The sequence below is a fragment of the Pyrus communis genome, chromosome 13, assembly GCF_041283825.1.
Source record: "Pyrus communis isolate YQ-2024b chromosome 13, ASM4128382v1, whole genome shotgun sequence".
NCBI lineage: Eukaryota > Viridiplantae > Streptophyta > Magnoliopsida > Rosales > Rosaceae > Pyrus > Pyrus communis.
Window position 1 is genome coordinate 30,150,832 of NC_142577.1, and position 26,806 is coordinate 30,177,637.

At 37.3% G+C, this 26,806-nt stretch overlaps 5 protein-coding genes across 9 annotated transcripts; 2 read left to right on the forward strand and 3 right to left on the reverse strand.

Moving 5' to 3' along the window:
* The first annotated feature begins 1,211 nt into the window (after positions 1-1,211).
* LOC137737770 (putative UDP-3-O-acyl-N-acetylglucosamine deacetylase 1, mitochondrial) lies at positions 1,212-3,793 on the forward strand. 4 transcript variants are annotated; one of them, XM_088683046.1, is made up of 7 exons: positions 1,212-1,430; positions 1,526-1,834; positions 2,314-2,520; positions 2,773-2,874; positions 2,988-3,052; positions 3,269-3,434; positions 3,531-3,793. In XM_088683046.1, exons 1-7 carry the CDS (start codon positions 1,371-1,373, stop codon positions 3,585-3,587), a joined length of 966 nt encoding a protein of 321 aa, XP_088539172.1. In that variant the 5' UTR covers positions 1,212-1,370; the 3' UTR covers positions 3,588-3,793. The 4 variants fall into 4 exon arrangements, with proteins under 4 accessions (XP_088539172.1, XP_088539173.1, XP_088539174.1 ...); XM_088683047.1 differs by having other exon boundaries at positions 3,534-3,793; XM_088683048.1 differs by having other exon boundaries at positions 3,269-3,413.
* Positions 3,794-3,843: 50 nt separating this feature from the next.
* On the reverse strand, positions 3,844-6,994 carry LOC137737769 (E3 ubiquitin protein ligase RIE1). Of its 2 annotated transcripts, XM_068477322.2 has the most exons (5): positions 6,141-6,994; positions 5,294-5,413; positions 4,806-4,938; positions 4,549-4,704; positions 3,844-4,318 (listed from the first exon to the last, which is right to left on the reverse strand). In XM_068477322.2, the coding sequence occupies exons 1-5, from the start codon at positions 6,686-6,688 to the stop codon at positions 4,157-4,159; spliced, it is 1,119 nt and encodes a 372-aa protein (XP_068333423.1). In that variant the 5' UTR covers positions 6,689-6,994; the 3' UTR covers positions 3,844-4,156. The 2 variants fall into 2 exon arrangements, with proteins under 2 accessions (XP_068333423.1, XP_088539171.1); XM_088683045.1 differs by lacking the exon at positions 5,294-5,413 and having other exon boundaries at positions 6,141-6,933.
* Positions 6,995-7,567: 573 nt separating this feature from the next.
* LOC137736767 (microtubule-associated protein 70-1) lies at positions 7,568-11,958 on the reverse strand. Its single transcript, XM_068476027.2, has 11 exons — positions 11,321-11,958; positions 11,124-11,209; positions 10,505-10,570; positions 10,217-10,387; positions 9,962-10,132; positions 9,648-9,803; positions 9,388-9,534; positions 9,213-9,284; positions 8,603-9,121; positions 8,334-8,521; positions 7,568-8,134 (listed from the first exon to the last, which is right to left on the reverse strand). Exons 1-11 carry the CDS (start codon positions 11,562-11,564, stop codon positions 8,095-8,097), a joined length of 1,860 nt encoding a protein of 619 aa, XP_068332128.1. The 5' UTR covers positions 11,565-11,958; the 3' UTR covers positions 7,568-8,094.
* A 6,417-nt stretch (positions 11,959-18,375) lies between these two features.
* On the forward strand, positions 18,376-23,907 carry LOC137737826 (phragmoplastin DRP1C). Its single transcript, XM_068477394.2, has 16 exons — positions 18,376-18,769; positions 18,906-18,969; positions 19,408-19,515; positions 19,670-19,771; positions 20,184-20,234; positions 20,324-20,385; positions 20,479-20,569; positions 20,691-20,755; positions 20,962-21,156; positions 21,247-21,366; positions 21,447-21,517; positions 22,247-22,472; positions 22,763-22,813; positions 22,908-23,175; positions 23,286-23,425; positions 23,538-23,907. The coding sequence occupies exons 1-16, from the start codon at positions 18,638-18,640 to the stop codon at positions 23,661-23,663; spliced, it is 1,872 nt and encodes a 623-aa protein (XP_068333495.2). The 5' UTR covers positions 18,376-18,637; the 3' UTR covers positions 23,664-23,907.
* A 756-nt stretch (positions 23,908-24,663) lies between these two features.
* Positions 24,664-25,554, reverse strand: LOC137738270 (uncharacterized). The gene is made up of 2 exons (XM_068477899.2): positions 25,087-25,554; positions 24,664-24,964 (listed from the first exon to the last, which is right to left on the reverse strand). Exons 1-2 carry the CDS (start codon positions 25,453-25,455, stop codon positions 24,767-24,769), a joined length of 567 nt encoding a protein of 188 aa, XP_068334000.2. The 5' UTR covers positions 25,456-25,554; the 3' UTR covers positions 24,664-24,766.
* Between the last annotated feature and the right edge of the window lie 1,252 nt (positions 25,555-26,806).

Sequence of the window (26,806 nt, forward strand, 5' to 3'; positions counted from 1 at the left end):
GCTTTGGGGATAACCCGGAGGGTCCGGTTCACTGAACGGCTCGATTCACCAGAGCGTCTAAATTTTGATTTTTTACTTTTTTTTTTTTCCTTCGTCCGTTTTTATTTTGTTATTATTTTGTTTTTCTTGCTCTAAGTAATTGCATATGCCTTGGATTGTTAGTGGGGGTATTTATACTAGCATCAAAAGAGTCCTTGCTTGATTGGGAAATTGTAAACCAAATATTGAGAGGAATTTAATCTGGGCATGTTTCTCTTTGGATGTTTTGAGCTCCAACATTCCTCTTTTACGTAGATTTAGACGTAGAATTAAGGAAGTTTATTAAAATTGTCGAATAAAAAAAACTTGTTAATTGTCACATCCCGTCCCAGATTTCATCACATTTCGGGCTCGATTCCGAGTAACACGATATTGTCTGCTTTGAGCCACAATCACGCCCTCACGGTTTTGTTTATGGGAACTCACACGAGAACTTCCCAGTGGGTCACCCATCGGGATTGCTGGGTCACCCATCCTGAGATTGCTCTCACCCGAACTCGCTTAACTTCAGAGTTCCGAAGCCAGTAAGCTCCCAAAATGCCTTGTGCTATATGGAGGTAAGTATGTACATATAAGGCATAGAGGATCATCTCCCCTGGATGATGTGGAATCTAACATTAATCATATTTAAATTGATTCTCACAAATTACAAAAATTACGAAAGACTATTATATTTCAAAAACAAAAGGTTTCAATTGAGTTAGACCTTAATAATATTTTGAAAGTCCGTAAACTCAAGTTAGACTATTATGTTTATAGAAATTCGCCTTCATCTTTTATTCCTTAACATTTGTAGGTGGCGAATTGTCCTGCGTCTCAAGTTTAAACTTTGCGTACTCTTGTATAAATTAGTGGCAAAATATCGCTTTGCACAAAAAATAACATATTTTTTCTTAAATAACGGAATAATTAAATAAAACTGCAATTTGAGATGTTTTTATTATCCTGTCACAAAATAACAAATAAACTACATTTTTCTTTTATGTTTTTTTTATTAAAAAAAAATTATTATTAACAATTCAAAAGTGTCATTATGCACCATTCACAAGTATATTAATTTTTTTAGTTATAAAAAATTTAAATTAAAAAAAAATTGTTTAAAATGCCATTAACATTTTTTTTTTTTGAAAGCCTAAAAGGAAGACAAAATAAAGTCTCCAGTCAGTAGGCAAAACCGGTAGAAAGCCCTAGCTCGCACAGAGTCCCGCCAAAATGTGGTCTCCTCTCAAGTCTTTAACATTTCTGCCCAGATTCCAAAGATCCACCGTGAAATCCTTAGGTTAAGGCGCGAGACGACGGCGTTTCGATACTCGCCGTCAATCCAGCAAGCTATGACACTCTCCAGTGCCTTCAACGCATTCAAGTCCTCCAAATCCATCTTCTGGAAATCCGTAAACTTTCTCTCTCTGAGGGCATTTTCTCAGCAACCAAACGGAAAAATCGCGGGAAAATGTGTCTGAGTGTATTATTTCTTATTTGATTTCAGACCGGTAGGCTTCAGCGGACCTTAGCGGGATGCATAGAGCGGAAAGGGATGAGCTTGCACAGCGGCAAGGTCTCTGCCGTGAAATTGTGGCCGGATCACGCCGGCAAAGGGAGATACTTTGTGTGCCGGTCAAATGCGATTCGAGCTTCGATTGAGTTTGCCGAGGAATCGCCTCTCTGCACCACTCTCTGTAAAGATGGGCTCAAAATTCGGACAGTTGAGCATTTGCTTTCGGCTTTGGAAGCTATGGAGGTTGATAATTGCCGGATAGAGATCAAGAACCCGGACCCCGAAGATATCGATGTTGAGGTTGGTACCATAAAGTTGTGAATTTTTTCGAATTGTATGAGGACTTGGGTAGTTATTTTGGGGAACTTGAACTGTTAATTGCCACTTCCAAGTAATTTGAGGCAATCATAATTTAGAACATGAAGAATTACTGATGGTTTAGCGCTTTTGGACTCGTTTGGAAATGCTTCTCTAGAAAAACATTTCCACTGTTAAAATTGTTGAAATTTTATTAAAATCCAAGTGCTTGACCGGAAATTCAAACTTAGTCGGAACTCAGAAGTGCTTTTGGTTGTCAAAGCACTCTTAGCCCTTTCAGAAGCATCCCAAATGCAAACGGGGACACTCCTCCTGTAGCACTCCTCGTGTTAATGCAGAAGGATTATAAAATATTCAGCTTAGAGTGTAGATGGTTAAAAATAAGCGTCAAAATCGCTATCCTTACTGATTATCGGCAATGACATAGGAGAATTGATGATGCCCAAAATCAAGTCATGCAGGTTCCTATTTTTGATGGGTCAGCAAGAGAATGGGCGGAGGCTATAAAACAAGTTGGTCTAAAAGAGGCAACAGATGAGCAAGGCAACTGTTGTGAAAAGATGGCGGCACATATGAACGAACCAGTTCATGTCTGGAGGAATAATTCTTTTGTAGCTGCTTTCCCATCACCAGAAATCCGTATCACTTACGGTATTGACTTTCCGCAGGTACACATTTTCCCGGATTGAAAATTGTCTGTACTAACAGCATGGAATTGGAATGTGAAGCAAATAGTTATTCTTATTAATCATCATCCATTGAAAGAGATTGGTTAGTTAATGAGAGGAATGGCTATCAAATATCTACACATTATTTTGCTTTTCTTCAACTTCTTTGTCCAAATGTGAGAATTCGTGGGCTGATTTTCGGGGTTACTTGTTTGACACTTTTCGGGGTTACTTGTTTGACACTTCCTGTAGGTGGATGCTATTGGCTGCCAATGGTTTTCTGTTACCTCCTTAGATAACTCTTTCTATTCCAAGCAGATTGCTTTGTCAAGAACCTTTTGCATTTACGAGGAGGTCGGTACTGAATGGTTCTCCATCAGAAGTCTTGCATTACTCTGTTTTTGGTTTTAGATTAGAAATGTATTGTTCAAATTATTACGTTAATGCTTGAATCCGTGTTCCAACAGGTGGAGCAAATGCGCAAGGCAGGACTCATAAAAGGTGGTGGGTTAGAAAACGCAATTGTTTGCAGGTAAGATGCTCGGATTTATGTCAATTTGAACTCGATAGGTGGTGACATGGGTGATCAAATATGGATTGACCTGAACTGACATGAGAGTTTTGGGTTGGATTTGATTTTATACAAGTTAAGCGACGAGTTCAGGCAGAAAATGGTATAAAGTTCGAAGAATCTCTCAGTTATTACTTGTTTTCCCCACTGAAACTTCATCCTGTTTTCCTCATGCAGTGCTAGTAAAGGTTGGTTGAACCCACCGCTGCGTTTTCCAGATGAACCTTGTCGACACAAGGTCTTAGATCTTATCGGCGACCTTTCCCTTTTCGCAAGGTTTGGAAGCCAAGGGCTTCCAGTGGCACATATAGTGGCATACAAGGTATTTGTTGTGCGGATTAACGTAAGTTTGGCTTGTTTTTATGTCTAAGCAGTTCTTAGGATAAAATGGTTATGGGATATTCAATCAATTCCATTGTTTGTTTCGTGGCATGTCAAGCAGGGTGGCCATGCACTGCATTCAGATTTGGTTCGCCGGCTGTCGGAAACTATATAAAAGGATCACGGATTATCTTTTGGTCCTCTAGAAGTCGTAACGTTGCACCAACCTGGAAATGTAGTTGCAGAAAAATAGAGAAGGAAGAATCGCATGAGTCGATTCAACTCGAAGTGCGCAGAATCAGAGCTTCTGTAATGCATCAAGGCTTAACAGTGTAACATTATGTTCTTAACGAAGCAAATAAACTGTCTGTTTATCGATGACCCGCAAAAAAACTGTCACTATGCCAAAGTAACCGAATTACACGATGAACTCTTAGAAACCTCGTATCAATAACATGAATACATAAATACGCAAAACAATCGTTTTTCCTTGCTAGGAAAGGAAACCTACGTAACAGATTAACAAGATTTTGAAGCCTGTTATCTATATCTCCATTTTTGCACAGGCATGAAACAGCACAGGCAAAAACTGAAAGAATCAAGGGCGACTCCAAATGGCCAGAAAACAGACACAATGGGTTACAGTTTGGTATGCTGTAAGTCAATATCGATGTAACTATTTGAAAAGCTTTGCAGTCATCACATTTTCTGTACATACGGTACTTGCAGTTTCCTATCGATCCTTTAAACCGGTTCATTTCCCTTGAGAATGTTGTACTTGCAGAGAGGACATGTTGCATTCATTTTAAGCCATTTCACAATGCACGTAGCGTGGAAATGATGATTACAGGGAAGCGTATGAAGCTCTGCCCCATCCTCATACGGGCTGAGACATATACAACATTCCTGAAAAGAATAAAAGCGAACGACCATAAATCTTTAAAGCATAAAAATTCGTCAGAAATTAAAACGTTGCAAATGCAATAAGACGTATATGCAGACATGTATCTGACTGAATGAGCTCATTCGCCAAAAGGGGGAATGCAAGTATTATTCATTTTCTAGTAGGACAAATGGATTTTTTCATTAATATACTGAAACGCAATTGCAATGCATGATAACATGCCATAACATACCGCATCCTCAGGTAAAAGAACACGCTCAACTGCTAGGTACCCGCTGCTTGATTCTACCGGAATCATTTTTCCTGCTCCAACACTAGGTTTTTCCTCACTGTTCGCTCGAAACCAGTATTTTGGCAGAAAACTGAGATCTGCTTCTGATGCACCTTCCTACATTGTCACACCCCAAAAAAAAACCAAGAATAAGCAGTGACAACTCCATCATTTGTTGAGAAAACTTTGAATCATAGTTATAGGTTCTCTCTTCATACCTGTCCTGCAACGGTGTAAAGAATTGCAATGATGCATGGCAAACAGCAACAAAGAGCAACTCCAATCAAACATGCCAGGACAACACAAAAGATGGCAAAGAAGACATCAAATGCCAGAAAAACCACAGCCAACCTGCACAAATTCGGAATCAGATATTTTTCTTTTATTCTAGCGGTTACAAAATATGTATTGAGTTATCATGCACAGCTCAGGGTGACTTGTGTTAAAGCTGCCGGTACTCAAAAGCAAGGTTTTGAACGTGATCTGCCTTCCCCCAGCTTCTGTATTCATTGCTAACATTATAATGTCATAACTACCCTTATGGTGAAACTAACAAAATTCCTAAAGAACCGTTTGTTGAAACAAATAAAATTACCAAGTCATAAAAAAGGAAAGAAAGAATATCTCCATAAACACAGCCAAACACACATGATGCCTATATTTTCAGATCAAGGAACAAGTCTTGATAGATTGATTATAGAAATACCAGTACAAAAGCGGAGCATTTTGCAGAAGAACTTCACCCCCAGAGACTACCCAATAGAAGCCAACTATCCACCAGAGAAACGACACCATTGTATTCATCGTTTCAAGTCGTTTAGAGACACTAGGCCAAATAAAATAGAGTCAGTCAGTAATTTATAAACCTTTCCAGCACAGTATTAAGACAGCACATGATGAAAACTCTAACTGCAAATATGGCTAAAGCCTGGAAACGCCATAGCAAGTTTTCATAACACCTTGGCCAAATTGAACAAGGATACATATTTTGCTTGCATCGTCACAAAATGTGAATAATGTAAAGATTAAAGCTTTGATGGTCGAGTGAAGTTGGGTTTTCACAACAAACACAGAGATAGCCATGGTAGCTGCTATATGTAAGGGGGAAAAGTGAATGGTAGCTGTGAAGATACGAGTAATGTTAGAATCATAACTATCATGTCCACACTGTTTCACACTGCCATTCCTTAAAACTACCAAATTCTAAAACACGCGAACGATGTCAATATTCCAATTGAGCTATGCAGTAAAGATACTAAGTCGGGCGACATAGAATGATACAAATAATTGGATTACGGGACTTTCTTGCACTAATCTAGTTCGACTCCCGTTTCCAGTTTAAGGAGCTATTCAAATTTCTTCTTCTTTCTTTTGTGTCAAGTTTCAATCCCATTTCTTCAAACAAATGGAAATAAAGTACTCTAAATATCCACTAATTGTGAAAGAGCAACCGATTAATCAAAGATTACTAGTCAAACTGCTTTCTACTGTCCAAATTAAACTCCATGAATTCTTTAAAAAAATAGTTACTAAAAATGGAAAACAAAATGTACCTGGAGCGAGTGGAAGTCGCCAATTCCCTAGCCGCTTCTTCATCGTCAGTATCGACAGCATCGATATCCACCTGGTGCTCCTCCTGCTGGGCCTCCTGGTTTCTCCTACTAAGCCTCCAAGCAATATTATTCCTCCTCCGGTACTCCACCCACACCAGCACCACGTGTGCAAAACATTGGAGCGCATACCCGCAGATCCACAGCCGGATCGGCGTGTTCGGCCGCTCGTCCTCCGTCCATGTCAGCATCACCACCGACACCACCACGAACGCCGTGTTCCACATCATGTCCAGAGCCACCACCGGCTTCGAGTACCCCCAGTCGGCTCGCCGCTCGTCCAGCTCCCGCGCCGCCGTCTCCCGCACCAGCATCGACGCCCCCCTGCGCCCGGTGGCCCGTCCCAGCAGCATCGCCAGCGTGCCGGGCCGCGCGGTCGGGGAGCCGAGGTCGGACGAGTCCCGGCCGTTGCTCCCCTGACGGGGGAGAAGAAGCGGCGCACGTGACTCGGGCACCGCCGCCGCCGCCGTAGTTGACGATTCGGATGACATGTTTTGTGATGGAAATTGAAATTCAATTGGCGATTACCATTGGGAGAAAAAGAAAGACATGACGATTAATTTACAAATTTGAAAAAGAATTTGTGGTGTGAAGAATGAATTGTGCATGCTGAAGAGCGAGTTCAAGAAGAAGGTGAGGGACAATTTGGGAATTTTAAGTGCGAGGTCTCGAAGTCTCAGTACTGGCCGTGTGCGCTGGTTGAATGGTAGATGAAGGTTTATGCTGGTTTTTTGGTAATTTTCCGTACATAGACTCCTCCGTTTAGCATGTTTCTCCTTTTATTTCAATTTCGGTATATTTAATTCCTTTTTAAGGTGATGTATTTAATTAGGAGTTTCAAATGCAAGTGGCCCGCTCCTATATATTAATGGAGACGAGTGTTACTCTTGTATCAGCGTAGATTTGAATCTCGTTAGCTCTCTAATTTAACATATAATCTAATAAAAAATAAGAAGATGAGAACAACAGCTAAGCATTATTCAATTAAGTGGTTGTATGAATCCTAAAATGTTATTGCATTCCGTTTTACGTCAAATCTTCTAGTAGCTTCAAATACTCTAAAGCTTTTTTTTATAGTTGTTTCTTTGCAAATCTTCCTAAACCTTCTTCTACCTCTTTTGGTCAGCACCTCCATTTCATAGTTGCATTTTCTAATCCAAACATCTGTAGATATTCAATTCACGTATCCAAAATCACATTAACCAATTTTTTATTATCTTATTTTCAATTGCAACCGTTCCTCGAAAAAAGAAAAAGAAAACGAACCTAAAATCTAGCGAGGAACATGACTTGATGCTCGCACATAACCGACCATCTTAGTTTCAGGCTATATGTTGCCCTTTTCATCCGATGTGGGAGAGAGATGGATATAAACCAACGGTGGGCTATAGATGAATTAACACAACCAACAAAAGATCTGATCTTGATCTGGTTACAAGAATATTAACAAACCCCTTAACCAACAAAAACCACACTAGCTTCTGCAATTACAAATATAAACTGCAATACATACAACATCGTAACAAAACCCAATAAGCTACCTATACAAACACAACCACTGCCCGCTCACGATACGACGCCACAAAAGGTAGGTTAGCCCAAAAGTCAATAATCTTCTTCTTCCCTTTCTCTTTCTTCTGCTCATCTCTCTTAACAAGCCCGGGAATAACAATCTACGTCAGAGGCAGGCATACCGACATCTTCTTTCTCAGATATTGCTCTCCTTTACCAGCATTTGGCGAACAGTTTCATCGGCATGCCAGCTACTATCTTTATAATCAATCACGGTAGGGAGGAAAGGACAGGATAAAATAAAATAAGTGTGGAAAACGGAAGGAGGAACAAGGCGCCTCCCTGTGGTTTAATGCCTTTCTGCAGCTCCAAATTAGGATTTTTGTCATTGGGTGCTGCGGGTTAACCCACTTCGCGCGAGACCCCTGCACAGTATGTGAAACATGTAAATCTCTACAAGTTTTGTGAGAACAATAATCACAACAGAGGTCACACCGTCAGTGGTCACTATTGAGCATTTGTACCCAAAAAATAATGATTGTAGGAATGCACTCAATAAATGGTACAACCGAACAATTAAATGGTCCGAGACATCACAGGTGGTAAGAGATTGAAACTAAGTACCTTCCAGAGAGAACCTGAGCACTGCTGACAGAACTTTTGGTATTACCAAACCGCTTGGCCCTATTCTCATGTTCTTTGTCCACACGCATGGCAGCTACCTCCTTCTCCATGGAAGCAACTTCTCTTCTCATTTTCTTTGCTTCAACCTCCATTGCTTTAGTCAAGGTATCTACCTTCTTGGCTAACATCTGAAGGACGATAATCATAACCAAACACTTAACCGAGGGTAACATTACAGAATAATGAAACTGATATAAAAGAGTACGGACCTCAATAGCATCGTCCTTGTCTTTCAGGCTTTGATCTTTCTCATGACCAGCTTTCCTCAACGCTACAACCTCTTTCTGCAACAAATCATACAAAACCCCTGGGACACTATCCTCCCTATCCACTGTGGAGAACTCAGGCTTATCATCTGAATTTCCCTTCCAGTTAGTTTGTGTTTCACCATCCTTTGTTCCCTCACAAGATTGGTTGACGGAGAAACTGGGGCTTGTACCATTCAAGGGAACCTTACCCCTGTCCAATGATCTTGTACCACCATCAAATGATTTTGACGTGCCTTTAGCATGCTTTAACACTGAACTGGTGCTGGAGGACAAAGACCTGACGGGAGTTCTCTTGGATGAAAAGCCATTGGAGCTTAATTTTGGAGCATTATCAGCTCCACCCAGGGACTGACGTCGAGAGGGCCCATTGCTTGTACTTCTTCCCTCTACTGTGCTGCGATTAATACTGTTACCTCTCACACTCTCCTCAAGCACCTTAAGTCGCATGTGATATTTTTCCTGTTAAAAAGAGAGATAACTTTTACTATATATAACACCCTAAATTTAAATGAAAACAGATTTGGCATTGGTTGCGGAACCAGATTATTACTTTCAACTGAGCTTCAGACTTGGCAGCTCGCTCAGTTATGGCAAGCTTGTCACGAAGTTGTTGCATTTCTCCCTGTAAGAACACAGTTTGTCATTACTAAACAGTAGATGCCAAACACTGAGTTCAGAAAGCCAGTAAGAAGAGCTAACCCCAAAAGGAAGACAGAAAACACTACCTGCAAGAATCTCCGTTCTTCAAGCCATTGTTTTACAGGCATCACTTTGTCATTAGCATCTTTCCACTCATTTGCTACCACTACAGCTACTCTGTTTGCTGTTACTTTTGCACGGGCCAACTCCCGGTCTAGAGTTTTCCTTTCCTCCTGAGAAAGAAAACCGAAACCTCTTCAATCTTAAGAATGCTTTCAACTACATATTACAGGTAAACTAAAAGCAACTGCCAAGATTGCGCATTTAAAAATGGTTGGCATATTACATTCATCTCCTGAAACTTCCGCTGATAATCCCTCACAGCATTTGCCGCTGCACCACCAGCAAGAACAGCCTCTTCCAACTCCCGCACGGTCTGTGTAAGCTTTTCAACCTCAGCAACCTTTTGTCTATGCATCTTGTCTAAAATTTTATTTTCTTCCTAACACACAGAAGCAGTAGAAACACCAAATAAATCATACTAGTCAAACAAAGAGAGCGAGAAACTACAAATATACAATGCCAAACACTGCTCCCAGATGCGGAAAAAATGTCTAATTCACTTAAAGAAAGGAATATCATGCATTATCATGCACATACCTGACAAATTTCTATCTGTTTCATCAACTCTTGGTTTTTATTCTGAAGATCATCCACCATGGAGGCCTTAGCCAAGGCAACCTGAACAGTCCTCTCAGCCTCAAGTAAAGCTGCTTCTTTTGATTTGGTAAGGCGATCCAAAGCTTTGTTATCATCTTGAAGCTTTGCAATCTGTAAGAATTAAATGTAACAAATTAATTACACCTACAAAGTACCACAATAATTCTTGTTCTCCTTGGATAAGGCAGAATGTACCTCTTGCCGGGCAAGCTTGAGCTCAGCCTCCAGAGGTGCAAGAATGGCTTCAATAGGAGGCATATCATCATCCTTTTGCGCAGCATGAACCCTCCGTAGAGTAGCTTCAGCTGCGAACTGAGCAGCCATGGAAGCTTTCTTCTCATCGTTGATTTTCTTTATTTCAAGATTCTGCAAAACATTTTTTTGTGATGTAAAATTGTGACAAAAAGTACATATAACAGAAGCCAAAGTAAGTTAGAAATATTTTAAATAAAAGTTCATAAAAGATTCTGATTCAAATCATACTTTGCTTTCTAGAAGTGATTCTGTCAACTTCAGCTTTTCTTCCACCTTCGACAACTCATCAGTGAGCTGCAATGTAACGAAAACATAGACAAGAAGAAAATTCAGCGACCAATTTAACAACATATTTATAATTTCCAACATTCCATATAAGCTTACATGGGCGATTACCATACACGTATACATTGCTACAGATTCCATAAACTCGGTCTAATTAAAATATGTTAACCCCAGAACCAAAAAAGGAATGAGAACAAGTTAAATTCTGAATAGGCGACTAATATGCAAGGCATAGCCTGAACATGTAGCCCAATGGCCCCAATCCTCCAGAAATGGGATCCTGATCAAATAACCATAGCCCATCAACTAATAAAAAATAAACTCCATATTAATTAACCAAAGTAATTAATCTAAGTCGTCTTCTCCGAAAATTCGCAATACATATACCACAAAATTGATGGGAAATATTGGCCTAAATTTAATGTTCTACAATTAAGGAAAAATTAAGACTAAAATGATTGGCAGTGAAGCCAATATTTAAACACAATAGTTGTACGCACGCACGGATTTTTGTTGTGTTGATGATCGAAAAATCAGAGTAATAGAAAATGACGAAAATAACCTCTTCACAAGCCTTTTCTCTGGCTCTATCAGAGAGCTTGAGAGCCTTGATCTGAGCCTGTGCCTCTCCTAACTCCCGGTCCTTATCTGCAAACCACACACAAAAACGACAGTCAAGAAGGGTGAAACGACACCGGGAAATCTCGCAAAACCGACTGCAAATCTCGAGAAAAGCAGCGGATCGAGCCGCATTCGCACCTCTAACTTCATTCTCGAGCCGATTGAGCTCGACCTTGACCGGATCCGAGCCGTGCAAGAGGTTTATGAGCTCGTCGCCGTCCATACTCGGCCTCCTGAATCCTCTCCTCCGCGATGAGCTCTTCCCCTCCTTGAACGATCCCGACACCGTCAGCGGCGGCGGTGTCGGCGCAGCCCCGTGAACCGGTCCGTTACTGTACTCCGTCATCGGAGCATAACCTCCGTCGCCAAAAGCCTCCTCCATATCCCGATCTGCGCAGCGCACGGTCCTTCACATCCAAATGTAGCTCGGGATCCGAAATGCCTAGGGTTTCAAATCACAAATAAATACACAGACGCGCAGATGTGCAGAGAGATAGGGAGAGAAAACGAGAGAGTGTTTGGAGTTCTGGAAAAAATGGTGTGATTTTTTAGAGAGAAAAAGGCAGTGGGATTTGCTCTTTGGGTTTGATTTTCTCTCTCTAGACTGTGATTTAAATCTGGCAGCGGCTAGAGAGAGATATTAGATTTAGTTTTTTGATTAATTAAATAAAGGATGCCGGAGAGGGAGTGGAAGCGCTTTGCTGTTAAGCATAACACTGCTACTGCATCACTCTCTCTCTCTCCTCACAGTATTATTAAGTGAATGTACTCGCTTCAAACTGTTAATAATACTTGATTACTTTTGGTTGATTTTTTTTTGGTTTTCTTTTCTTTTGGGTATTGGCCCTTTTGGAATTTTCATTTAAGGGAGGTGTTTTTAACAAACGATTTTTAGGTCTTTAAGAAACAACTTTTTTAAATTTGTAATTGATTTTTTATCTTTTGGTTAAACAAATGGTATAATAGTTCGACAAAAGAGAAATTAGAAAAATAATGTCACAAAGTTGAGACACCTTATAAATCAGACAATAATAACTACTTATTAGAAGATGGAGCTTGTTAAAAATAGATTGGACCCGAAGGATGAAAGAGGTTCAAGTTGGCCAACTCATCAGCAACAAAAATTTTCTCACGATAAGTATGCATGGTATTACATTTCTAATCACGTAGTGACATCGCACTACAAACTTGAATCAATTCACCAATAAGATGATTAAAGGTAGAACCATGTGATATTAGTTAGACAACAATTGCAAAATCAGACACCACCAAAAAACGTTGAATTTATAAAAGTAGTAGTCCCAAAAAGATGCTCCAAATTTTAGCAATGAGAATCTAGCGAAGCCCAGGATTAATAATATTAAAAAAGTGATGTATGTGAGAAGAAAAAAATTTGTGTTTATTATTCCATTAATTTAAAAGATAAAAAATAAAACATTTGGGTCATTACTGGTGATGGCCCAAGTCTTACCTAAATGATGATATTCCCAAACTTAACATATCCCATCTCACAAAAAATATACTAGTTGGCCATCATCTAAATCTATTTGGAAGGTATCATTTTCTTAGTGAATGGGAGGATATGTTGCATTTGATTTGGAGTTTGTTCGGAATGATTAAAAGTGTTTTTAAAGAAAATATTTTTTGGTTTCAAGTGCTTTTTTATAATTCATTTTCGTTTTTACTAATGATTGGTTCTAATAATATTTTCATCAAAAATGTTTTCAGTCATTTTAAGAGCACTTCCAAACGAGCCCTTATGTTTTGGTACAGTTATCTCAGTAGTGTTATGATTTCACTCATATTGTACAAGTGTATTTATACATGCAGACATGTTATGTATTATCTTATTAACCTTTATTATAAGTCTTAATTTAATGATATTACGTGATAATATGATCGTGACACTCAAAAGCTTAATGTTGCATACTGCCAAGATGAGGCACACTCGATTTTTTGAAACATATGTAGGGCATGCATATAAAGAATTTGTACCATAAACCTCTTTTTGAACAAATGGATGGGAAATGTTATGAGCCGTTTGCGTCAATCCAAATTCTAACAGTCTCATGGGTCATAAGGAAACAAATAATGCACATAAGATACGAATATCACGGGCGCAATGTCTAACGGGACCAGAAACATAAAATTAGTTAAGAAAATGATTTGCAAATTGAAGGGAAGGAGTGTCATTGTCAAAATTTGAGAAATAACCAAAAAGCTATAAATTAAGTGATATCGAAGCATTGATCATTGGACGTTGGCTCCATCGGAGTTTTAATCTTTGACACATTTCGACTCGTAATGTATTTTTGGACATCTGAATCCAAGTGTGATTGTTAATACTTGGGCTTGAAGGTCAGCAAGTCTTGATCGGGATGTCCAAGTGAATATTCCGAATCAGTGTGTGTCAGTCTCTTGTTTCGTAAGTATTGGTTCAAGAATTTGTCACAGTGTGAACATAGTTAACACTTCTATCCAAAATAAAAGTCTGAGTAGCAAATTAAAAGACAAAAGTCTAAATGAAGTTATCTATAAAAGTTTATGAACCAATACTCACGTATTTTATTTAAAAATCAAGTTCAAATTAAATTAAAATTCAGAGCCGGATGGTTCAGCGAAATTTGTTTGACTCTTAAACAAACAAAAACTCATTTCATGTGCGTAGCACTTAAATTGAATAGATATGAATTGATTTATTGTTACTAGTGGATACAATTAATTATTGATAAAAAGAATATTGGATACAATTATTGTACTAAGGAGTAGAAAATTAACATTATTACTTGTAGACATGTCTTTGTCACATGATAAATAAAGAATATGAAAGAACTTGAATTTCCAAAAAAACATTGCAAACAACATTAAACTTGTGTTCATCTTTATTCAAGTTATATAGTGATCATTCAACAAAATAGCATCTAATATATGATTTCTTTGCATCTAACTCACGTCAGTAGTTTATAAAATTTGTAAACTACTACTTATATAATAGCTCAAATGACATAACATCTGATTTTATGTTCTCGTCTTGTCTGGTATGAGAAGTTTCAATGAACGGAATAAGCATAGTTAGGTCTAATTAGACATTTTCCCAAGCCAAGTTAGAGACATGTCAAGTCTTGGTTTTACCAACTAGGGCACAAAATTAAACTCTATAGTTAAGATCATGATATTGTTTAGGCAGTATAAATCTTTTTACTTTCACTTTCACTTTCACCAACCTGCCCAAAAGCCATTGCCGACTTGCACTACATGTAGGATTAACCAATTAGTCCTGCCAAGCGTCAAGTTAATCATGTAGGAATTAGGGTGATGCTTTGAGGTTTTGCATGCAGGTTTGGCACCTCGATGTCGGCTCTTCGCCACTTGAGGCTTGTAGTACGTCCAAGGGTTGGGCTGTTCACCCATTAAAGTTGTATGTGAGCTGGATGGTCATATCTGATATGGGTGTTATAGCACTGTGAGTACAATTTTTGGAGAAAAATAGGATGGGATAAGATAAAGGATATCGAAAAGGGAGAAAAAGTTGTTGCCTTGGCCTTTTGATAACGTTTCTATTCCCTTTAAAGAATCAACAGGAAATTGAAGGTCGACTGAGATACTATCATTTTTCCTCTCCTTTGTAGATAAAAATTTGTTAATAATATTAACTAATTAAAGCTTTCTAATCACAACTTAAAACATAAAGTTTAATTGCTGAAAAAAAAAGGTATTGTTAGTATTTTGATACAAGCGCTAATCTACATATTTTACATTACAATTGTCTAAAATATCGAAACAAACTGTTTTAGTTAACTTAATTAGTATATTTTTTTATTTGACAAAAAAAAAAAAAACCTAGTATATTTTATTAATTAACATTTTTAATATTATTAATCTCTACCAACTAATGAAACCTTCATTGTCAACCGAAAGATGGTGAAAAGACAATTTAGTATCCTATCACACAAAAAAATGATGGGCAATAATGTAATTTTATAGATCCAAATTTTACTTTTTTTATTGAAACCTTACTTACAGATGATGTTAAAATACATCTAATATTAAAAAAATTAAAAAAAAATAATAAAAACCAAAAACCTCTCATTCCCCCACGTTCTCTCTCTCCCCCTCTCTCCTTCTCATTTTCTAAAAAAATATGTTTATACATATAAAATGTTTAGGTAAATGCTAATAAATATTTAAAAATGCAATAAAAATGCTCTTAAATTCTTAACATGGGATTTCATTGGCATAACAAACGGGATTGGAAAGTGAGTGTATGGGTTTTGTGTCCCCTCAACCACCTCAACTATGCTTTTCTGATTTGAAAATTTAAAAGTAACACTTGATAATAAACACAAACAAACACATAGTGACACTTTCACATTTGCTGCTTGGGGTTGGGGGGTTCAACGGCACAGTGACGCGGACTCTGTACCGACCACCTATGCGGTATGCGATAAGAGTTTTCAGTATGTCGGAGACACAGTTTCGTATATTAAATGTATAATTAATTAGAAATTTGAAAAAAAAATCTAACTAATTTTATTATGACATTTATTATATTGCACCATATTACTAGCACACCGAAATATCTCTTCTACGATGAAGATTTAACGATGGGATCCATTTGAATACTCACCCCTACAATCCAATTGGCACACTGTGTTATCGCTTACGGTCATTGTTCTGAACATTACCTTCAAAAAAAATTCTATATAAATTTGGTAATTAAGAACTCAATTCTCGTGTAATATAATAAGAGTGAACGATATAGTATTAGAGAGGGCGTTGAGGGAAAGTGATGGGTGCAGTCGTACGGGGCCCTAAAATTTTGCCATCTAACATCATGTAACAATGTTCTATATTTAAAAAAATTGTTTTTGTTAACACTTTAAAACTGTATTGTACACTCCTTATTAGATTTTTTTTTCTTTCTAAATATAAAAACTTGGAATACAATGAGATATTTTGAGTGTCTAACAACACCCTAAAAAACGAAAGTTTCTTAATTTTATTATATAACAACATTATGTATTCAAGTAAAACTTTAAAGTTATAGGTTTGAAGTTTTTTTTTCTTTTCATGTTTGATTGTTTAAGATAAAATTGCTTTTGATTATTTAGTGAATGTTATGTTTGTAGATCTTTTTACTTATCATTAATGACACTGGTAAACATGTGCTAAAGTTTTTTTTTTTTCTTTTTTTTTTAACAAACGAATATTATATACACAGTACACTAAGGAGATGGGGGAGTGGGCTAAGCCTCACAATAAGCTAACAATAATGTGGTTCAAATTCACCTTTGATGATAATTGAACCTAAGACCTCTCACTTCCAAGTGAAGAGGAATACCACTAGACCGTAGTACTAAATGGTTTTGTTTTGATTTAATTGAATGTTTTCTAGTATCAATATATTGTCATGCTTTTATTAATACTTAGAACTATCTAAAGGAGGACCCTTTTTATAAATTTCGTATAGGGTCCTCAAAATCTTAAAAACGATCATGAGTATATATCATGTTTTTATGATATATTAATAAAAATACAAATTTACGTGTTATAATTTTAAAAAATAATAATAATATCACGTGGCCATATTCTTCGTACGCACTAAATCTAAAACCTCGAGTGCAGGACTAAAAATTCGTAACCATGTAAATTACAGTTGAGTCCCATTATAAGTTAGTGGTGCATGTTTGTAGCTAGGCCCTTGGGATTCAATCCAAGGCCATGTGTGTTGCAAGATGAGTAGGCCCTGGATTCAGACAAGAAATGATGGTTAATTGCCGGGTTCCTTCCCAGTTTTTGGTGTTGGTCACGTCCAAATCTATAGAAATCCATGGTTTAGATGCTTCAAGTTTATGGCTATGAGGCGGAGGGAGTATCTAAACACGAGACTTAGAATTTTTTTGTGCATTATGTTAGTTTTTAACGCCACATTATTAAGGACAATAACAAATAGTTTGGACGTCCATTCCATTCCATTGGCGTCCTAGACATTTTTTACTCTCATTACTATGATTAATCTAAATGCCAAGTCGTTGTAAATGGGCTTAGCAAATCCGAAAGTCATGGCTTTTTTTGAGACCAAAAGAGTGGGAATGAAGGGAACTAGAAGCAAAGTTTAGTAGTTCTAATAACTAATAACTGCCAATGGAAAGCATATGTCATTTTATTACAAATGCCACAAAAGGAGTAGGATGACTAACTTTCGCTCTCTTGCTATTATAATTTATATCTATTGGGATATGGTGGAAAGATAATCGAGGGCCTGTTTGCTGGGCGAGAGAGAATTGAACTTTAGGGATAAAATTGGATTGGCAGGGATGTATAAGACATGACTTGTAGTTTATGTACAAAAATAGGTTAGTTTACCCACTTTATTGTGGATTCATAAGCCATCATGTCCAGTCATACTCCTTTCACATTTTGACACAACAAGCAACGAACTTAACTCAAATCCATTTTAATTGCTCACAACATATTCTATCCGGCCCACCAAATAGCCCTTGAGTGCATCCGAAGATAAATTTTTATTATATCTATTATCGACAATACACTTATTTTTTATATTTTACAAGGGGAGGTGAGAATTGAATCGAAGATGTTGAGGACGAAGACGAATGTTCCTAACCGCTTAATCTATACGCTTTTTGTCTTCTAAGAGTTGAATCATATAATCTTTAAAATAAATATTTTTTTACTAAAAATAATAGATTTCTGACTTTTCAAACGCTCTTAATATGTCTAAAATAAGCAGTATGAATAAAAAAAAACTAATGAAAATGGCTTGAAAACTTTGAATTTTAATCAAAATGACAAAAATATGTTGTAAGTGAATAGTACCAAGAGTGACTTTTTAGAGTAAAAATGTCTTTAATGTTAAAAGTGAATAATACTATAAGTATTTCGTTAAGACTCCTTAAAATACATGAGTAGTAACAGACTGCGGAATAAACTCGTAGCTTAACTGATTAAATTACACTCAAGATCACATAAAATTTGCTGTGACAAATAGTGAAGCCCAATTTAGGCTAAAAAAACATTGAGGCCCAATTACTTCTACATATCAATGGCCCATTTGCCTTCGTTTGGCAAAAAAAAATTTCCATGACCGAAACGCTGCGTCCTGACTAGAGTAATGCGGCCAAAAAATAGAATTTCTATGATCTATGACCAAAAAATAAACAAATATTTGTAATATGGGTTGCTTTCGAACATTAAACTTTTTAAAATTACGTTAACGTTGATGCACCAACATTGCCACTCTTTAGCTCATAACCGTTTTTTCTGTTTATTCTACATTCCTCCCTCTGTTTCTCTCTCCCTCAGATTTAATCTGCTCGCCTAAAAAACCCAGATCAAATATCGTCGATCCGAGATCCAATACCTTCCGCCTTCCTAACCCACATTTTCAATTTCCGATCATTTGATCCATCACTCTGATTCGACCCCAGATAATCAATGGCCAGATTGGAGAGCTTGATCGGGCTGGTCAATCGCATCCAGCGAGCCTGCACCGTTCTCGGCGATCATGGCGGCGAGGGCATGTCGCTCTGGGAAGCTCTTCCGACGGTCGCCGTGGTCGGAGGCCAGGTCTCTTCCTCTACCTCCACTCGATCCCATTCATTTTATTTTTTATTTATCATCTTAAAATATAAAAAATCGCTCGGGTTTCCGATTTTCCAGTGCTGTAATGTACATTTTTTTTTTTTTTTTTTATGGAAATTAGAGTTCCGGAAAATCGTCGGTTTTGGAAAGCGTCGTTGGGAGAGATTTCTTGCCTCGTGGCTCCGGTATGAACAAAGTTTGCTGTCAATGTGTTTTTTTTTTTCCTTCCTTCTTTGGTTGTGTTTGTTGTTAATTGGAATGTTAAAAGAATGCGAGATGTAAATGTGGGTTAAACTTGTTCTGCCTAGTAAAGAATTTGAAGCTGATTTCCAGCAAAGCTACATAATTTGAGGCTATTATTTCATGCGTCCCGAATTTGATATAATCTAATTAGCGTGGTTGGCGTTATATGATTCATACAGCTGACTCACTTAGTGGGATAAGGCTTGGTTGTTGTTGTTGCTGTTGCTGGCTAAGCAGCGTGGTGATCGATATTTTAATTGCTATTCTTAATTAGAGTGACCCCCATCATTTTCCGTTGATCAAATATGCCCTTTTGCATTTGTAGTTTCATGTTGCAAAATTATGCATTACTTCTTACATTATATTTCTTTGGTCGCAAGGTATTGTGACGAGGAGACCATTAGTGTTGCAACTTCATAAGATAGACGAGGGACGGTCTGAATATGCAGAGTTTCTTCATTGTTCTAAGAAGAAATTCACTGATTTTGGTATGTCAGCTTTGAATGCGAGGTTCATTTTCTCTTGGGCTGATGTAAAGATGAATTGTTCGAGCTTATGATTATTCAACTTAAGTGTGCAACGGTTTTATTTCTCTTTAGTTCTTACGCCAAACACTGAGTTGTACACTGTTTGCTTTTGCAGCTTCTGTACGTAAGGAGATCTCGGATGAGACTGATCGTATAACTGGGAAGACAAAACACATCTCTAACATTCCAATTCATCTCAGCATATATTCTCCAAATGGTATGTATTCAATTTCCTGTGAACATCATAGATTTGAATGTCATATATTTAATTTCCTTCTGAATCATTATTTTATTTGCATACTAATCAATTTTCATCTTAAAGGAATATACAACTCGTTGGATTACATGTTATTAATATTATTGGATAGTAACGCAAACCACAAGCTAGGCTTTCCTACGAAGGTTCTATTGTATAAACTGAAAATTCTCTTCCTTATGTAGAAGATAAGAATGTGGTAGAGTCGAAAGCTGGAATTTCAATATATTGCTTATAGTTACGAAGCATTCTCCCTTTTTCATCAACTGCTTGTCCTGATTCCAGATATACTCCATATTCCTGTTGTTGATTGATATTGTTAACATTACTGCTTGGTTTGAATTGCATGGTACTGAGTGTATTTTTGTGGCAGTTGTAAACTTAACCCTTATCGATCTTCCTGGATTGACAAAGGTGGCTGTAGGTAATCTTTCTCTCCTCCTATAGCTATCTCTCTCTCCATCCCCCCGGATTGGTAAGACCTTACTGACAAATTATCTAGGGATTTTGTAGAGGGACAACCAGACACCATTGTTGAGGATATTGAGAATATGGTCCGTTCTTATGTTGAGAAGGTGAGGATACTTCAAATTTGGTATGCTGGATCAAGTAATAATTTTTCTTTTATTAATACTGCAGTCAATCTAATGGACTTCTCTGATTTGTAGCCTAACTGCATTATATTGGCTATATCTCCTGCTAATCAAGATATTGCCACTTCAGATGCCATCAAACTTGCAAGAGAAGTCGACCCTTCAGGTAATATGACCTATGGAGAGGCAACAATACATTTCTCACCTTAATTCATTGTTCATCAAAAGGATGACCGGTCTACAAGTGAAAAGAACTTACTCTTTTTTATTATGTTTGACATTTTTAGGTGAAAGAACATTTGGAGTGCTAACAAAACTTGATCTGATGGACAAGGGAACCAATGCTCTGGATGTAAGGATCCAATCATACTCATTGCATAACTTGATCAGAAAATAGAAGTTACTTGATTATGGAAATGAAGTATTTTGACTTTCATGTGTTCATGGTTGTTACCTTTTGGTTTTTTCATGAATATATAAGTGCAATGTAATCAAGATTCACTTACTTCCGGTGGTGGCCAAAACATCAAACTAATCGGCACTCTATGAATGTTTAAGGTTATAGAAGGAAGGTCATATAGACTGCAACACCCATGGGTAGGAATTGTGAATCGTTCACAAGCTGATATCAATAAGAACGTTGATATGATTGCTGCTCGTCGTAAGGAGCAAGAATACTTTGAAACTAGTCCTGAATATGGGCACTTGGCGCACAAAATGGGTTCAGAGTATCTTGCCAAACTTTTGTCTAAGGTATTAACTTTTAAATATTTGTCTTCACTTGGTTGATATGTTCACGTAATAACCTATGGAAATAATTGTTTCATTTCATCTTCTTATCAGCATTTGGAGGTTGTCATTAGGCAACGGATACCTAGCATCATTGCTTTGATAAACAAGACAATTGATGAGCTTAATGCAGAGCTGGATCGTATTGGCAGGCCAATTGGTGTAGATTCAGGGGTAACAGTGCTGACCTTGTGCGGTCAAGTTTTCTTGTTTATGATAGGTTTGACTTACCTGTGCTATTATTATATGTACAGGCCCAGCTGTACACTATTTTAGAATTATGTCGTGCATTTGACCGTGTATTTAAGGAACACCTGGATGGAGGGTAAATTTCATGACCTTTATGTGACATGTATTGGCTGTTTAAGTTAAATTTCAATATTATCTGATTTTCCATGTTGAGAATCTGTATGATTTAAATTTTAATTGATCATATTATTAGGGTTGCTCTTCTGAGAGCATGTGTCCTTGATTCATTGATTGAGTTTTTGAACAAAATGCCTAGACCCTAGAGATATAGAAAAAAAATGGTTACTGTTGTTCTATGAAGGAACATGTCATCGAGTTTAAGCTGTATAATACGTATCTGTCCAGTACTTCACAAGAGTAGAGGTTACCTTAAAACTTAAAAGTTGAGAACTTTACTCGTTGTTTGTTCAGAATATTATCACATACTTTAAATTGACTCCAGGCTAGGACGCTGCAAAATGTTAGAACTTCTGATTTGAGTCATTTGACTGGTTTGGCTCTTCATTTCATGGAAAACATAGAACACCCAAAAGATTTAGGCTTCATTAGACGTGTTTGGTAATTTTACCCTCTGGTGGCGGGCCATTTATTTACAAGTTGTGAAGTTGTGAACATGGATAAAGAAAGCCCTTGAGAGAGATACTTGTACTTGCTCATAATCTGAATATCATGAAGTTATGAACTTATGATGAGTTTAATTTGATTAGAGACATTTCTATCGTAGTGCAATTTTGATAATTGCAAATAAGTATATCAATCATTTCCTAATATATGCATATAGTTTAATGATAAGTTGCTATTTCAGGCGGCCTGGTGGAGATCGTATATATAAAGTTTTTGACCATCAATTACCAGCTGCTTTGAAAAAGCTTCCCCTTGATCGTCATCTCTCTATAAAGAATGTCCAAAAAGTTGTTACTGAGGCTGATGGTTATCAGCCCCATTTGATTGCTCCAGAACAAGGATACCGAAGACTCATTGATGGATCTATCGTCTATTTCAAAGGACCAGCTGAAGCCTCTGTAGATGCAGTAGTGCTCTTATTCCTTTCACATTCTATATGTGATTCTGAACTCAAAGTTACAACACATGGAATACACAGTTTACCAAAGATAAACTGTGTTAATTTTATCGTAGATAATATGGATATGCATATAAAAGATATACTGTGTTAATTTTCTGGACTCGGGTTGTCTAAATTTTCTGTCCATATATTGGGAATGGTGCATTTCTATGCTTGCTTTGTATAAGTTTTCTTTTGGTCCAAATCATTACTGTATATTTATCTGAATTTTCTTTTGACTACATTAATTTCTCACAGGTGCACTTTGTTTTGAAAGAACTTGTACGGAAGTCAATAGCTGAAACCGAGGTAAGTAAAATTTCATGAGATTTAGCAGTTTATGGCAACAATCAATGTGTACGCGGATCAAAGTTTTAAAAACCCAACTTTATGGAATTTGCAGGAATTGAAGCGATTCCCTACACTTCAGTCTGATATAGCAGCAGCTTCCACAGAAGCGTTGGAAAGGTTTCGTGATGAAAGCAGGAAAACTGTTACACGACTGGTGGAAATGGAATCTAGCTATCTAACAGTGGAATTTTTTAGAAAGCTTAATTCAGAACCCGAAAGAACTCCAGGTCAAGCAGGATCAAAGGCAGATAAACACTCAAAAGAGAGAGAAATAGTGCAAAATATGGACACTTTCGGAGATAATTATCTCAGGAGGATTGGTATGCAAAATTCAAAACCCCATTCACTGTATCTTATTGTAGGCGTGATCGCTGGTTCAGTGTTTCATTAAGTTATTGTTTTATGCTGAGATGTTATATACTTGTACCAGCATCAAATGTCAGCTCTTACATCAATATGGTTTGTGAGACACTGAGGCTTTCGATTCCAAAGGCTGTTGTTCACTGTCAAGTTCGAGAGGCCAAGAGAAATCTGCTCAACGATTTTTATGCCCAAATTGGAAGGCAAGAGGTGAGCCTCGCACTTTTCAAAGCCAGTTCGTTTTGATGATTCCGGTGTGGTAAAGTAGTTTTGAAGAACTGAGGATACTAACCATATTTTCCTTTGCTTGGGGATTGTGCAGAAGGAGAGGCTTGGTGCAATGTTGGATGAGGATCCGGCACTCATGGAAAGGCGAACAAACATTGCTAAACGCCTTGAACTCTACAAGTCAGCTAGAGATGAGATTGATTCTGTCGCATGGAAATGATGGAGCCACATTACATTGCACGAGGCTCATACTAGATCGAGTTATCTTTTATGCCACTCACGACAATGCAGACATCACAGAATACCGAATTTGAGCCTGATATTCTTCTTTCTACTTGAAACGAGAAAAGCTCACAGGTAGTGCAAGCTCTTAGATTTGAACTTGCACATGATTATTTTCCCCAGGCTTTTTCTTTGTTGAACATAACTTCGACACTGTATAATGATATAACTCTTTCGCAACAGTTTTCGTTCCTCTGTCAAATGGTCATCCGATTCATACATGCGCAAGAATTCATAGCAAAATCAACAATTAATCTGTCATTTCCTTAAAATGAGTGGACAATATTATACGATTTCGATCTTGATGCAAGCAACTGCATATATCTCCAAAGGAAAAAGCTAGACATCCGCCACTTCAACAATTTGGCCACCAGTATGGTTAGTTGGAAGTGGGATGACTCTGAATCTCTCGTCTTCAAGAACAGATGCCACTAACTGGTAACAACCCAGACGATGATGGGGTCAACCAACCCCGTGTGACCTCTTGTGGATCCGTCACTGACTATAATGCCCTACCGTCCTAGTTTTTGTGCAATCAATGCATCGTACGCATGCGTTTCAATTTCAAAACTCTCATCTTTTCTATATTAATATAATAATTTTGAAACTCCCATCCATTAATAATATAATTATTAAGAGCCAATATTGGTTGAGTTATATATCAAGTTATCAATATTGGTTGAGTTCATGTAATTGTTGAGATTCGGTTTTTTAACTGGCACTGGTTCAAGCCAAATCTTCTAAAACAGGCTTTCCAATTTTTTCAAATTTATCCGGTTCGGTGCATTGGTTCATCGGTTTAATTTCAAGATGCCAAAGTCTCATAATAACGGGGATAAATCTTCAGTAGTTCCAACTACTGGATAATCGATTTTTATATCCATTAGATTGAAGTAATTAAAAATATTATTTTTTTTCAACTGACTAGGCCAAACTACTGAAGAAAATATGTAATAACAATAGCGAAACACGATGAGTTACAGAGAAAAAAGCGAGATTGAAGTCATGTTTTAAGAGGCATTACAAAAAATACGCCTAAAGTCAAATTGGGAGTTGCAAGTTGGGGGGTAGAGTAGTGCTCTTAAACTCTTCCCAGGTGAGGTCTTTCTGCAAGTATTCAATATTAGAAGGGTCGAAAGGTCCTTTCACCCTGTCTATAGACTTGATCACTGCCCTTGCTGGAAGAATGCTCTTCGATGGGTCCGGTGATGTCCCATAACTCAAGCTCGAAGAGAATCCCTGAAACAATAACAATATTACATGAAAATATTACCCTTCAATCTCAAGTGAAATAAGAGCTGTTTGAAAGTGCTTTTTAGAACAGCTAAGACCGCTTTCAAAACACGTAGCTAGCAACAGACCTTGAAGATAAGCACTTCTACATCCTGGTCATCCACCACTGCATGCACGATAAGTGCTTCTCCTCTCACACTCTGACTGTATAATTCCAACACTGTTATCTCCTTATTGTGTCCGTACTCGACGTCCTCGTCGTCATCCTCGTCATCGTCGTATCTGAGCACTCTCCGCCTTGCGCCGCATCGAGTGCTCAAGCCCCTTGGTCCAAAGGCATTCACGTTGAAGGCTGAGGCAGAGCATGTACTGAAATATCTGGTAGCTGCAGATTCAGAGGAGGAGGAGGTGATGGTGGTTGAATTTGGAGAAAACGGTGATTTGGGTGGGGAGGAGACCAGCACAGTCCATCTTCCCAGTTGGAAATGCTTCAACATAATAACGTGGATTTCCAAGTGTGAGTGCACAAGCAGAAGAGTGTCACAAAAACTTGTGGATACAACAATTTTGTTCTTGAAGATAAGGTGTGGGTCACAGCGGTGGGAAAAATTTAAGTAGAGCTGTGCGACCATATTATTTGTAAGCATTTCTATCTCCGTCTTACTTGACACCACATAAAAAATGTTCTAGTTGAACAGTCTTATTAAAATTTATCTCGTCCGATATATTTTTTTCAATAATTTGTTTAGGTTTTGCATTGTTTATTTGTTAATAACATTGTACGATAAATAATGTCATGTCAAACCGATTGTTACTAAACCAAAGATCATTTTCTCAAATTCAAAGAGAGAATAAAACAATAAAAGATGAGTTTGTTACCATGAAAATAACGACCAAATTGAGTGAATGAATGATACGTAACCGAGGCGGGGTAAAGTCATCTTCAACAAAAGTTTAAACATGCATTGGGAGGGATGATCAAATTTGTCGGTGTAAATAGCAAGAGGCCCAAATCAATGTGGGCCAACTCACAGCCGATACCACAAAAATGGCTAATGCGGATGTCGTTTCATGCGTACGACTCCGAAGCACATATGAGGTGTGAGACGTGACTTGTTTGAATTTTTTCTGTCCTTCGCAACTGACTATTCGTAGTTGTCGAGTATGGTTTACATAAAACGAATTTATCATCATGTGATGTTTTTGGTGTAATAATATATATATATATATATATATTTTTTTTTTGTAAATTTTTCTTCACATGACAATAGCGTCTGAATCAAAATAAATAAAACTATATATAAATTTTTTTATTTAAAACGACTATTGCTAAATCGCCAAATTTAGTGGAAATTGGGATTATGTTGCGATCTTCAATAATTGTGGACAGGTATTTTGCAATGCAAGTTTCGTCTTGAATCTATTTCTTTTTTATTTACATTTCTTGCCCCACAATCAATGCTTATGCTTTGGATTTCAATAGTTATATCAAAATGATTAAACCAATGGGGAAAAAGAAAGAAATGGCATCAATTTTTCATCATATTTGCCTATCATTTATGTTCTAGATGATTTATTATTTAGCATTTTTTAAACAAATTAATTATTGACCTTAAATGATAATTGCTTCCATGGTAATTATGAAATATTTTTATTTATTTTTATATGACTATATTCTATTTCAGCTGATTTCAAGTGAACTCCCGGTGGTAGGTATTCCCATATGGTTTGACGGTTGAAGTCTATGGTGTATTGTTTTACTTTTTGTATATGCAATTAAACAACACATGTGGTCTCGTTTTATACAGTTAGACAGTGAGGTTTTACACACTGTAAAATCTTTTTATT